The sequence below is a fragment of the Zosterops lateralis genome (genome assembly GCF_965231275.1).
Source record: "Zosterops lateralis genome assembly, chromosome: 2".
Classification (NCBI taxonomy): Eukaryota; Metazoa; Chordata; class Aves; order Passeriformes; family Zosteropidae; genus Zosterops; species Zosterops lateralis.
In genome coordinates, this window is record NC_139763.1 from 88,739,520 (window position 1) to 88,754,194 (window position 14,675).

Genomic DNA, 14,675 nt, shown 5'->3' on the forward strand with positions numbered 1-14,675 from the left:
CCTGTAGGTTTCTTGGCAACATGACATTTTCTTTGCAGAGAGAAAGAAAACTTGAGAAGAGCTTTGTGGAAAGACAGTAAAATTGTCCTGAAATTTCTGCTTGGAAATCTCTTTTCAAGATGAAACTCATACACTCTTAGATTTCGCACAAATCTGGAGAGTGTACATGTGTGTGCACATGGGTTCATGAATGATTTTGGTAGAAGTGGATTTCTATTCTCCAGAATGCTTCATATGCAAGGCCTCCACTACTCTGGTAACCCATAATTGATTTTTCCCCCCAGGGAAAAAAATTACAGTCTGGGGGAGAAGCAGAAAGAGAAAAGCCACTGCTTTTGTTGTGACCATTGTCGTAATCTTTGTCCAAGCATGATCTTAAAACAAGGCAGTGGCATGGAGCACCTTCTTATCTTGCATGTAAAACTTGCACATTTGAAGACCAGAATTGTATTCCAGCTGTAATATAGATAATTTCTTAACTCCTGTGCATAATCAGTTGGATGTGGATTTCTTCATTTTCTTTAGTCCAAGTTGTCAATGACGGTGTCTCCCAGTGGGGTAGTATTGTGCCTGGATTTCTTCTGGTTATTTACAACCTACTTCATAAAGCAAATTAAGGAAAATTAAAGGAAGAGCTGGCCTAATTTATTAACTCATTGCATGGAATATCCAGATATTGTTTAAGATTATCCCTTTGTAATCTCTCCTTTTTGTCTTTTATTCCAGTCCCCTCTGCTGTGCCTATGATGCATCAGGTGAGTCGTACTACCAATAGCATCACACTGTCGTGGCCTCAGCCAGACCAGCCCAATGGGATCATCCTGGATTACCAGCTACGCTACTTTGACAAGGTGAGCAAGAAGTGATACTGAGACTTTTCTCTCTGGGAGATGCACCCCTGCATCAGGATGAACAAGGTGGGAAAAAATGCTTCAGTTATGAGTAAGGAACAAACTTCAGCAATACTAGAAGTATGTGATATACATGTCATCTGACATCAGTCCATCTGCATTTCCCAACTTGGAAACACCTAAAGACAAGGCAGATTTTAGGAAAAGAGAAGATACTTGTTTAAGCTTAAAAGCTGCGGCTAACAATAAGTTTAGTATAAGCTGACACAGGTAACAGTGGAAGCAGCTGAAGTTTCTAAATATGTTTATTGGAATTAGATTCACTGCAAGTCTGTCATTTGTTTATGAGGAGAAGTCTTGTGTCCTCATTTATGCCTGGACAGACATCTCTAAGAAAATTTATGAGGACAAATGGACTCTTTCATTTGCTAAGTGGCAAAGAACTCTTTGTGTCCTGGAATTACAGGGTAGCAAATACAAATTTGTCCTCCATTCACGTGTCTTGTGACTCCCAATCCATCTGACTTGAGGGGAAGAGATGTTTGAGGGTATTCAGACAAACTCCCATTCCATATTACTGATCTTTCACATAAATATCTTTGTAGGATTTGGCAGGGCTACTATTTTTTAGTGGTAAAAAGGACTGCTATTTGTGATAATGTGTGTAGCAGCTTCCTGGATACAGCTTTACATGTGTTCTTGCTCTGAATTCTCCTAGGAAAATACATGAGTTTGGAGTATATAGAAAGCGAGCCACAGGACAAAGTTTTGTCTTTCATTTTTGTTTAGATTGAGACTTTAGCTGAGCTTTGTGGGAAGCCCAGGCCTGGGGGAATGAAAAGCTGCAGTGAGGAATGGGTAGTGTGCAAGAAGTAAGGTCTGGAATAGCAGCTGCTGTTGGGAGGCTCTGTAAAAGTTCAAAGAATATTGAGTTGACATGGAAACTGTCATGCCTTGATGGGGAGGGTGAGCAGCGTAAGCAGAAGTTTCACATTCCTTTTTGGTCATTGAAATTCACAGGCAGAAGATGAGGATAATTCATTGACCTTAACTAGTGAGACCAACATGGCCACAATATCAAGTCTGAGCCCAGGCAAGATCTATGCCTTCCAAGTGCGTGCCAGGACAGCCGTCGGCTATGGCCCTTACAGTGGGAAGATGTACTTCCAGACTTTAACGGGAGGTAAGTGCTGCCATTTGTGCCCAGGTCTGCATGTGATCTTCCACTTGCCTATGTCCCTGAGTGTATTGGCTTATCCTCTGGAGGACTGCAACAGACACTCCTACTCAACTTGTATTTCTGTTTAAAATAATTTGCATATGCAGATTTGCTCACTCAGAGAAGCTTCATGCTGTCAGAGGATATTGTTTATGCTACTGCTTAAACTCCCCAGCCCTGCTCCTTGTTGCTTCTGTGCCTCTGACCAGCAGATGCAGAGTGTGCCAGTAAAAATCTCTTTAGGGGAATATGGCAGTACATAGCACTGTACACTGCTGTAGCTTGGCCCTCAGCTGTCATGGGACATCTTACAGCTGAAAGCTCTGTGAATGTCTAAAAGACAGGTGGGACACAGGTTCTACAAAGGTAGGTGGGACACAGGACACAAAGGTAGATGGGACACAGGCATATGTGCAGAAGCTTACCTTCCAGCAGGATCACCATCCTTTTGGTATGGATCAAAGGTACTCAAGTACGTCACCAGCAAGCTACATTAACAGGAGGCTGTGGGATTACAGCCCAGGTGTAGAGCTGGCCTTGTGCTTAAGTGCCTTGTCAGCTGATAATGGGCCAGGGGAAGAGAAAATAGATTCAGAGGGAGCAGTGACTTTTCAGATGTAGGAAAGAAGGCACTGAAGAAGCACTGTGACTGGGGAGCAAAAGGCTGGAAGGGATGGAACTGTGGGTGAGACCTCAGTGAGCAGAAGAGAAAATCTGCACAGTTCCTGTCCTCAGCATCCGTGTGCATGTATGTGTGTCTTCCTTGCCAGGGGAGCGCTCGGAGATGGTGCAGGACCGGCTGCCTCTGATCGTGGGCTCAGCGCTCGGGGGTCTGGCCTTCTTGGTAATTGCTGCCATTGCCATCCTTGCCATCATCTTCAAGAGGTGAATTCCTTGACCTGCTCATGTGCACTTCAGACAGTGGAACTTCCTTACCCCCGCAACATAACCCCGTCCCAAGGGAAACAGCCTGATCTGCATTTATCCAGATGTCCTTGAGATGCCATTCTCTAATTAAGGAAAGATCCTGCCCCATTACTCCTATCTGAGGAGCCTCTCCTTTGGTAAACCACTCATGTACTTAGCTGATATTTGGCTAGTTAGCAATATGAACACAAGGAAAGCACTTCAAAGCTGGTACTCAAAAGGTATTTAAATGCATCGCTGTGAAGGAGGGACTGTAAATTGCATTTTAGGCAAGCAAGTGGAGAATGAAATAATGTAGTGGAGAAGGACTGGTGGAATAAGTATGCATACCCAGTTATTTAGAATGTGATAAATACCCTTTCACCAAGGACCAAGAGAGAAGGGCTCATTTGCTGAAGAATAAAATCTATACAATTCAAATGGTTCCATTGAACACTAGCTCATAAAATATAGGTTAGAGAAAGCAAATGCCACTTTCCATTTAGGAAATAGTAAAGGGCATATAAAAGATTGTAGAGATAATCTGTTACAGAAAAAAAAAAAAAAAAAAAAAAAAAAAAAAAAAAAAAAGGGACTAATTCTAAAGAAAAAAGTAAGGGTTGCTATTTTTGTAGAGGTACAAAAGTAAACAGTGGGAGGTTTGTTATTTGAAGAAAAGAAACAGTCATTACCTGCTCCTTGAATTTACTGAGGTTTGAACTTAATCCCCTAGATTGTCAGTAATGGATTTCTGTATCTTTGCTCTACTGTGCCTCTGCACAAGAGGGACTTTTTAGCTTTTTCTGCTGACCTAAAAAAATGTATAAACTACTTAACTTTAGGAAGTGACATCTAGTTTTAATGATTTCTTTTTTGTTCTCTTCACTCTTCTACATTTGTTTTCTCCTCCTATGTATATTTTCTTTTAATATTTTTTTGAGAAAGAAAAGAATTATCAAGTATTGTTATATTTGAAATGTTGGCTCCTTTTGTTGCTTTGAACTGTTAAAAATACAATTTCTTGTTACAGCTGGAAATGTGATACTATGTGCACAACTCAATAAAGCATATATTTTTCTAAAAAAAATAAACCAAACCCAGAATAAGTTAATATTACCAAAACTGTGTTGGGGAAAGACATTAATGGCATCTGTAAATATACATATGAGGAAATATCATAAAAAATACATTCATTTATCATTAAAGAATTGTGTACATTTAATAGACAGTTTTTCAGAAAAAGTGGAGATACCAAATTTCTATTTTAAATTTGTCCTTGATAAGAAAAGTAAATTTGAATATGCAGAAAATGAGGAACACCAGATGAAATTAGTAGTTCTTTAAAAGGTTGAACATATGTAGAGTCAAATGCTGTGACTTTAACTTGTTTTTATAAATTGTTGGTACACATTTTTCAGGCAGTATGCACTATGAAACACCTATTTTAGTTAATTGTTTTGTTGGCTTTTTATATGGAAAACAATTAATTTGTTAGATAACATATAAAAACCATTAGTGTAGACCTGACTTTCAGGTTCAACAACAGAGTTAGAGTTCTTAGGTATAGGCCCCCAGAAAAGACAATTTCTTTGCACAGGAGGAAGAATTTTCAAGATAAACTGTCTGTGGTTTTGAAAGCAGAATTTAAAGAGATAAGTCTGACAAATAAGAATGATACAGTTAGCTGTTAGAATGTCAGAATTACTTATGTTCGTAAAGAAAAGTAACATAATGTTTCATGATACTTTGCCTTCAAATGCTAATTGAATCAGCAGCTAAAAGGTCTCATGCTGAAACAGCAAAACATGAGTTGACACAAATCCATGCAGACAGCAGGGATACTGCAGGATACTGTAGGGTTTGATTTACAATCTGGTCTAATTAATAGGATGATTGGAAACTAGCATGAAATGTACTTTTTTTTTTTTAAATGAACACTGCTTGGAACAAAGGAAGTAGCTTGAAAATAGCAAATAGATTTAGCGCAAACAAAGAATAGAAGGAAACTTATAAAATAATTAGATTGTGTGGGAAAAAAATGGTTGAATCATACACATTCAGAAGGAGAATGAAATCTGAGAAATGCCTGTGCTGAGAAGGACCTATGCTTAGTGGAAATTAGATGCATATATGCATTAAACCTTACAATAATAAATACTATACTTGTTTTTATCTGCATATGCAAAAGTCACATCAAGGAACAGATTTCCATCTGTTTGGGTCTGTGTGGTCTGGTTTGGGTACTATACTTACGAATAGAATGGCCAAAGTAAATGCTCTTAAACAGGAGGAAGAATAATTGGGGGAGACCTATACATATTAAGCATTGGAGTAAATAGCTCTTAGTATGCTTTTGAAGAACTTAAAAGGCATCACAGAAGGCGGCATACATTATAATTGAAAAGAATAATTTGTTGTAATTAAATTAAATTAAAATGCAAATTTAGCCTGAATAGCAAGAAAACTTCCAAGACAGTATCATTAAACTGCAATATTCTTTTTCAGGATAGTGTTGGAAGCCCTATCATTTGTCATTTCTAAAGTGGGGATGCCAAGAGTGGTATAAAAACCAGTACATAGAAAACAAGCATGCACTGGTTACCAGAATATGGGCAGGATCTTAACATCCATCTTCTTCCCCTAATTTCAAGGATTCTCTGAGCCTTGCATGGAGAAGCCTACCCCATCATCTGATGAGAGGCTCTTGTGTGTGTTTTGACTTTCTTTTCCTTTGTGTCCTGCAGTAAAAGGCGAGAGACTCCATACACAGACCGCCTGCAGCAGTATATCGGTGCACGAGGTAAGTGTGTTTGAGCAACAGATGGCAAGGGCCTGTCTCTTTTCAGGACTCATTAACAGCTGTGTGTCTCAGGGTTTGATTCTGGTCATGTTTTGGGCTGTTTCCCTCACTGCAGGACTCGGAGTGAAGTATTACATTGATCCTTCAACCTATGAAGATCCCAATGAAGCCATTCGAGAATTTGCCAAGGAGATTGATGTGTCCCTCATCAAGATTGAGGAGGTCATTGGATCAGGTAGTGTGAGAATCTGCAGATTATTTAAAGTGCCTTCTTGTTTACCTTGAGACCTGGCACACTACTGGCCTGAAATGGACCCATGGATCCATGATACATCAAGTGTCCCAGGATATCTAAACCGTCATTTTAAACAAGATTCATTTTAACCTACTTAGATGCTGACTCTAAACCAAGTTTAAAACACTGTTTGAAGACTCAGAACTCCTCATTTGAACCCTGAAGATGTAGTAGTCTCCAGCCTTCACCAAAAACTTTCCCTTAATCTACGTGGTCTCATAACCCTATTTCCAAGCACCACCCAAAGTCATCCACAGTAGAATGCTTTAGTACGTGTGACTAAAATCCATTGCTGTGTTTCCTTACCTGGGGTGTGTTTCTTCCCTCCCTGCCAGGAGAGTTTGGAGAGGTGTGCTTTGGGCGCCTAAAACACCCAGGGAAGCGTGAATACATGGTAGCTATTAAGACCTTGAAGTCAGGTTACACAGAGGACCAGCGGCGGGAGTTCCTGAGCGAGGCCAGCATCATGGGGCAGTTTGAGCATCCCAATGTCATCCACCTGGAGGGGGTGGTCACCAAGAGCCGACCAGTCATGATTGTCACAGAGTTCATGGAGAATGGATCGCTGGATTCCTTCCTCAGGGTACCACAGAGTCTCCCACAACCATTAACCTCTCCATCTTGCTGTGTGCCAGTCTCAGACCTGATAATTTTGTCTGTCCTTCCTCTTCACTCCTGTCTCCTTAAGTCTTCAGTTACCCTCTTCAGGTGCAATAGAAATGATGGCAAATAGCCACAGTTAGTGGTTTCAGGTCAACATGGTGAAAATACTCCAAGGGCTCAACAACCATATAAAATTTCAGTATTTTAGACTTCTTCAACTCCAATAATTATTGTAAACAGCACCAAATCTTTGTACACACCCTTTCAGTTGCTTATGTGCATGTTCCAAATTTTTCCTTTGCAATAATGTTTTTCAGACTTTATTTCACAGAATATTTTCAAATTTCAACATTGTAATGAAGTAATGAAACTTGCAGTTATTTTTGGATTTTGAGTTTTCTAGTAAGGAAACACAAATATGGACAATCTATGTAGTATAGCTGCTTCACTTCTCCATTTTTACTGATTCATGTGCTCATTCAGCCACAAATTCTTTGGCAGGTACAATTTGAAGAGCACATTAACCCCTTGAGTAGAACTGCATGGAAGCCATTGATTGTAAAGATCTTAGTAAAAGCAGTTTTGTCTGCTGACATTCATTTATTAGTAGTTATTGAGATTACGTGTAGGATGCTAAAGGGGGTGTGGCCACAAGAGGAGATTTGCCTTCTGGAAAAGGTCTGATTTTATTTGAGGTTCATTGCTTTAAGTCCACCCTCCTTTGTTATTTGTCATCCTTGAACCTTCAGATTTGGGCTGAAATTAAGATGTGTGTTCTCTAACTTCATAAATCCACTTTGTTACCTTGCTCTTTGTTAGTCTCCCCTGTTGGCTTCATGTTCTGTGGCCATGAGAGCCTGTGTTTGCCCCCTCCCTTGCAGCAGAAAGAAGGGCAGTTCAGTGTGCTGCAGCTGGTGGGAATGCTGCGGGGGATTGCCGCTGGCATGCGCTACCTGTCCGACATGAACTACGTGCATCGTGACCTGGCAGCGCGAAACATCCTGGTCAACAGCAACCTGGTGTGCAAGGTGTCAGACTTCGGCTTGTCCCGCTTCCTGGAGGATGATGCTTCCAATCCCACCTACACTGGGGGTCTGGTGAGTGACTGCTCTGGTGGGAGTTACTGTAGTACTGACAGATAGAATTTTTTCCTGTGTTCCTCCTGGGTTTGGTGTACCCTCTTTAGTCCATCTTGGGACCATAGAGAGGCGTGGAGTAGAGCCTTCTGTCTTGTGGGCTATTTCTTCCAAAGCAGTAAAAGTTAAAAATAACTGAGTATCTGAGCCACTCTGCCCTGTGAAATCTCAGTGCTGTTCTTTGTAATATGATGGTGAATAGGTCAAACCTCACAGCCTGATGTAGCTATTATCTTTCTCCTTTCATTAGGTTTTTATAGGAAGGATAAGGGACTGAACAAGAGTTTACAATCCTGTACTACCACTCTTTGAAGAAAGAGTTGGGTTTTTTCCAACAGAAAAGATAAATGGCCTAAGTGTATTTATGGGCTTGCAACCAGCCATCAAATGAGCTTATTGCCTATGAAGTTGTGACACCTGTCACACATACTACAAAAGGGGTGGGAGTGTAACAGGTGGATTGAAAAAGAAGGGGATGAAGAATTCAATCACTGAAAAGTGGAACAATTTTTAGATCTGTGCATTTTGAAGAACCAGCACCTCCATGATATTTCATCTTACAGGTCATACCTGCAGTTAGAGAGGTCAGGATGGAAAGAGAAAGGTCTTAATGCTAGCTACTCAGTCTGTCTGTCCCTAGTGCTGCTGTTTGGCATTATTTAAATGGCTTTAGATTTCCAAAGGTTTGTGACTCAGGAGGATTTTGCTATATGCCACTTTGAAATGCTGCAAAGTAAAGCTGTCAAAGTATAAAATCATGGGATTTGTAGCAGCAAGTAGGCATGATTCTCTCTTTTCATTTATACTTGTCAGTAAAACAAGGTGGAGACCTTGAGCATAGGATTGAATTTAACCCAGCAGTGTTTCCAAGACAGGATCAATGGGGCTGTCACCCTGTGCTCTGGGTTGTGTTGTGCTGCTAACATCTGATTGTTTCAGTGATGTTATTTTCACAAGCAGTCCTTACCTCACTACATTCTGGTTGCTTTCTGTCTGCTTCCCAGGGCTGCAAAATCCCCATCCGCTGGACTGCCCCTGAAGCCATCCAGTACCGCAAGTTCACCTCCTCCAGTGATGTCTGGAGCTATGGTATTGTCATGTGGGAGGTGATGTCCTACGGTGAGAGGCCTTACTGGGACATGTCCAATCAGGATGTAAGTTCTAGAAGTGGTGAGGATGTACATCTGCCTCTGTCCTGTATGAGTTCAAGCAGAAAAAAGCCACACACACCGAGCGATTGAAGCTCTTTTATTTTCCCAATTGTGATAAAGCTTTGTTCTTGTTTTCCTGCAGGTAATCAATGCCATTGACCAGGACTATCGCCTACCACCACCCCCAGACTGCCCTACTGTTTTGCACCTGCTGATGCTCGACTGCTGGCAGAAGGAACGGGTCCAGAGACCCAAATTTGAGCAAATAGTCAGTGCCCTGGATAAAATGATTCGCAAGCCATCAGCCCTCAAAGCCATTGGCACTGGGACCAGCAGGTGAGGTGGGGATTTAATGTAAAATAATAGGACTTGTCTCTTAGCTGGCATCATGAGGAAAAGAAAGCCATCAATCAGGCTATATAGGGTTTTTTTCTAACCCCCTCATTTGAGACTGAGAGCAAACAGGAAGCAGAAAAAAAGAGAGGAAGGAAGTTGGAAGAACTGTATATCCTGATTCAGTTAATGGGCAGCTCTGAGTGCTGAATGTGACAGGAGATAAATCTCGAGTTGCACTGAGGATGAATGACTGAGGGGTCATAGGGGATGAAGGGAGGGATACATCTGGGTGCAGTGGCACAAGATATTCTGTGATCACACCATATTGTGTGACCACAAGAGATGATGAAGAAGACCTTTGCTTATGGAGGGAAGGAAGTTTCTACATAAGAATAATTAGAACTGCAGCTTACATCCCATATTTTCCGAACTGCATTTTGCAGTCTGATGGAACAAGAGGCAGGAGGTCAGCAAAGAAGAAGTCTCTGGAGGGATAAACGGTGCCAAGGTTAGTTGGCTGCTGGGCTAATGACGAAATTACATCCTGCTGGCCTGGAGGGTTTTTCCCTGTGGTTATAAATCTTGTCTCAGTGGAATGTACTCCACAGCAGGGAGGGGAAAAGTATCTCGTTTACTAAAAGCAGCACATAAAGAGTTGTAGCTTTGGGACAGATTCAGATGATGGGGAAAAGAGCAAATGTCATATGTAAACATTCATATCTTTGGCCTTTTACTGCATTTTTTTTATCTGATGGGTGTGGGAGCTGAAAAAACACACTCGTTTCATGGGTCACTGACTGAAAGAGAACATTTAGGAGAGGGAGACCTACTCACAAAGGTAAAAAGGTGTATAAGGTCTCATGTCTCTTTCAGAAACCTCCTCACTGCAGTTCTTTGCCCAGCTAATAGGTCTAGACCAAGAAACTGTGGAAGGATCTTGGGCAACAGAAAGAGAATGTGCCCGAGAGAGAATGGGAAATGGGAAGGGAGAATCAATTTCTTGGGTTGGTGGATTGTTTTCAGGCAGAAAAGGGGACAATGGAAGCCTAGAAACAGCACATCAATGTGGGACTTCAGGAGTCAGGGCATGAAGAACAAATGTCATTGTTCTTCATTCTGTCCTCTTCAGAGGCTGCATTCTCTTCCTCTCATAATTCTTACTTTACTAGTGTGCTCAGCTGATGCTGGTGACTTGGGTTTTAGAATCTGCCTCTTTTGCAGACCATCTCAGCCTCTCCTGAGCAACTGTCCTCCAGATTTCCCTTCCCTCAGCAATGCCCATGAGTGGTTGGATGCTATCAAGATGGGCCGCTACAAGGAGAACTTTGACCAGGCTGGTCTGGCTACATTCGATGTTATATCACGCATGACTCTTGAGTAAGTAACACAACAGAGAGCAACAGATACCAGACACTGAGTTTTCCATGCAGAAGGTGAAAGCAACTGAGGAATTGGCTACATGGAAAATACATACACATGAAAAAGGAGAGGAAAGCCAAACCAAAGTAGCTACTGTTTCTTCCATATTAGGAGGGCCTTTGAACACCATCCATGCTCTGATACACTTGTAATCTGTATCTATAAGCACTAATTCTGATCCAGTATGCTTTCTGAAACTGTATTATCAGTACTCCAGAGAGCCTGTTGTATCAGTGTTCATGACAACTAGCACAGATAATAACAACCACTTTTAAGCAGATGCGTAGAACCAGCCACACCATATACTGGGTTGAAATGTTACGTAAAAGACAGGATCCAGGAAAACAAATGTTCTCGGAATCATAGAGTGGTTTGGGTTGGAAGGGACCTTTAAAGATCATCTAGTCCAACACCCCTGCCATAAGCAGGGACACCTTTCACTAGATGATATTGTTCACAGCACTGTCCAATCTGACCTTGGATGCTTACAGGAATGGGGACATCCACAACTTCTTCTGGCAACCTTATTCTGTGTCTCACCATCCTTCCTTATCTCCAGTCTAAACCTACCCTCTTTCTGTTAAGAACCACTGCCCCTTGTCCTGTCACTACAGGGCCTGGTAAAAAGTCATTCTCCATCTTTCTTCTAAGCCTCCTTCATATATTGAGAAAGATCTTTCTGGAGCCTTCTCTTCTAGCTGAACAACTCCAGCTCTCTCTTTTTTCTCTAGGAGATCAGCCCTCTGATCCTTTTTGTGGCCCAATTACACTGCTTCTTTTTGTACCTACCAAGTTCTGCCAACACCCCCTCCACCCACACACATTTGTCAAGCAAGAGCAGAAGCTTCGTCAGTTGTTTCCCAGACACAGATAGGCACACACGCACATATCCATAAACGTTGATTTGCATCTACAGCAAAATAGACTGAGACTGTTCAGAGCAAGCAAGTTCATTTTAACAACTTCGCTGTCCTCTGTTCTTTTGCAGAGATATCCAGCGTATTGGAATCACCCTTGTTGGTCACCAGAAGAAAATTCTAAACAGCATCCAGCTCATGCGAGTCCATTTGAATCAACTTGAACCAGTTGAAGTGTGATGTTTACATCAACCTCATTCCACTAGTCTCAAACTCTGGAAAGGTTCTGGGGGAATTCAGAGGGATTTTCAATGTAAGAAAAAGATGTCGGTATGCCACTTGGAGACTTAATGCACCCACAGAGTGCTCACTACATGTCCTGTTCCATGAACAACAACAAAGCCTTGCTGTGATTTGAAAGCAGAACTGAGTGACTGGTGACAATTACATGTGGCTGATGTCATACATTGGGAATGGGTTTGGGGAGGGAAGGTTATAATAACATGGAGCGGAGATGGAATAATGGCTTGGACAGATCACAAGCACCTGTTGCCTACTGTCTGCCAACAAAAGGTATCTGACAACTTTACAAAGTCATCAGCAGGCTTTATTTATGGCTGAGAGCCTAGCAAAGCTGCAAAGACATAGTAAAGGCAACAAAAAATTAGCTTTTTTTTTTTCAGAAGAATGCCGTCGTGGTGTGAGAGATTATTCCTCAGATGGAGATGAGCATCAGGCTATCACTTGGTGTGCCAGCTCAGTTCAAAACTGAAGTTCCAGCTAGTGCACAGTATGTGGTAAACAAAAACAGATGTCACCTGGTAAACAGGTTCAGAGTAAAGGGTTCGAAATTCAATGCAATTTCGTGTGCAGTTCTTGGGTTGCTCCATGATGGGAATTGCTAATCTTTTGTGCTGATGTGAGGCACAGTCCATCTCTGTTTATGGGACTGCAACAGAATGAGTAAATAACAATTCCTAAAATCCATCCTGCAAGATCTGCAAGTGAATGAGGAAACAAATTGGTTCTGGTTCTCACAAGCCCATTCTTGTGAGGAAAGGCATAACCTGTGATACTCTGAAATCCTGAGTAACCAGATCTTGGGTTCTGTTTTCTTCTGAGCCCCTTATGATGAAAAGCAGGATGAAAAAATCTGAAACCTTTTGCTGCTGAAAAATACTTCCTCTTTTTCTCACCCTAGCCATTAGACACAGTTGTTTGGATACTGTTTTTGAAGAAAAGGCAGACATGCAGTAGTCAACTTCAAACAGACAGTTGGAATGAATGAGGTGAAACTCTTTCACAAATTTTTGCCAAGATAGATCAGGGAATAGTACCAATCCCATAAGTCACTTCAGTCCTTAAAAAAGGGCTAACAGTGTTCTTGGGATCAACAATGTTGTGTGGTACAGGAACATGAGGGTGACCAGAATGGCAGAGCTTATGGATCCCTTCAGACAGACTAGTACCTGCTTATGGGAAAATCTGCTTCGAGAAGGAGCAGTATCTGGGGACTGTATCTCTTTATCAATCCCTATGAAGTTGAGCTTGAGAGGAAAACTCATAAACTATACACTTGTCTACCTCATCAACATGTAGGAAGGGAAATGGAAATGGCCCTGGTAAACAAGACCCTGGTTATGAGACCCTCTGTGTGTCTAGAGAGGAAATAACCCCAACTGCTCTGATCTGTGTGCTCCTCTGTTGGCTTGCTGTGAACTAGACATGAACCTCGTGTATTTCTCCAGCTGTCAAGATTGGAACATCACAACTTCTTCACATACTATTCCTGTATGGATTTAAAGATTCCCCTCGTCAACCTAACAACTGAAGACCAAGAAACCACATTTAAGAGTGATTGAAGAGTCCAATAATGATGGAAGGTGCTCTAGAATAGTTGCACTGGAATATCCAATGCAATTCAGACTTTTTGTTACAGCATTAGAGTAATGTTACTTTTAATTTTTTTAGCTGAAGAGGGAGAACAGCAGTGCATTTTTCAAGATATAAAAAAGTCAATACAAAAACAATAAAAGGAAACATGAATAAAACATTCATGACAGTACAAAGAGAGTGTGAAGATTAAAAAAACCCCGAATCACATCCGACTAGAGTCCAACCTAGAAAATCTCAGTCTGTGCTTTTTAAGGGGTTTCTGGAAACTTGTAATACTCACACATCCAGTCACATGTATGCTGACTGACTGTCAGCTCCACCCACGGCATCCGAGACAGAACAAGTGTTGTCCTCTTCAGAAAGCATATTGAGCACAAGATGTTGAGGGGAATCTGTGGTCTCTAGCACCTTCCATATATATTCACCAGAGGACAACAGTGCATGTATGCATCTTCATATATGAGTGTATTCTAGAAGTTCTGTGTGCCATTTGGGGAAACAAGGCAGCCTTTCTTTTCCATGCCTTGAGTGGTCAGGATTACTGGAGAGATTAGCAATCTAGATCAAATTCTATATCTTCTTCTCAGCCTAGTAGAAACTTACATGCAGAAAAAACATCATCTCTCTCTCTCTTTGTGCAACAGGAGATTAAATGGCAGCCTTGCCTTAATTCTATTGTGTTGACAGTGAGGCTTAGAACTGCACAAGGAACAGGCTTGGCATCACATTTCAGTGCAAATGGATAACTCTTTTCTGTAAGAATTGTCTCCATTCTCTTTATCCCCAGTGTCTTCCCAGTTTTCAGGTGGTTATTCTCTTACACAGTTTGGGATGCAAAGGTTCTCAAGTTGCAGTGCAGCTTGTGTTATTTGCCATTGTGTCACTCCTTAGCTCTGCAAGCATGGAGGAAAGGCAGTCATGGCAGAAGCATTAGAAATACCGTGGTCTTACTTTTCTCAAGCATCTGAAACCAGAAATTTTACATTCTGTTTCCACAGCTATATTGGATATTCTGCAGTATATGAGCACCCTTAACAGGTAGGCATGAGAATGAGGAGGGAAAGGAGTGGGGTCACCTAGGCACCTGTTACCTGCCCTTCACCAGAAGAGTGAAAAACAATGCCAAAAAAGTCTTACAGAGCTGTGTTCTTTGCCAGAGAAGCAATGGGAGACTAACAAGTTATTGCCCACCCTTACTCCATATGA

At 41.5% G+C, this 14,675-nt stretch overlaps 1 protein-coding gene across 2 annotated transcripts in view; it reads left to right on the forward strand.

The window, feature by feature from the left end:
* The window catches only part of LOC310923578 (ephrin type-B receptor 5), a 67,115-nt gene extending 53,547 nt beyond the window's left edge, over window positions 1-13,568 (forward strand). For both annotated transcript variants that reach the window (XM_083884645.1, XM_083884644.1), the window contains exons 7-17: window positions 727-851; window positions 1,872-2,034; window positions 2,841-2,955; window positions 5,721-5,776; window positions 5,892-6,011; window positions 6,407-6,654; window positions 7,556-7,771; window positions 8,815-8,964; window positions 9,104-9,297; window positions 10,519-10,674; window positions 11,705-13,568. In XM_083884645.1, coding sequence (XP_083740771.1) covers window positions 727-851; window positions 1,872-2,034; window positions 2,841-2,955; window positions 5,721-5,776; window positions 5,892-6,011; window positions 6,407-6,654; window positions 7,556-7,771; window positions 8,815-8,964; window positions 9,104-9,297; window positions 10,519-10,674; window positions 11,705-11,813 — 1,652 coding nt within the window. In that variant the 3' untranslated portion in view covers window positions 11,814-13,568. The remainder of the gene's footprint in view (window positions 1-726; window positions 852-1,871; window positions 2,035-2,840; window positions 2,956-5,720; window positions 5,777-5,891; window positions 6,012-6,406; window positions 6,655-7,555; window positions 7,772-8,814; window positions 8,965-9,103; window positions 9,298-10,518; window positions 10,675-11,704) is intronic.
* The last annotated feature ends 1,107 nt before the right edge of the window (window positions 13,569-14,675 follow it).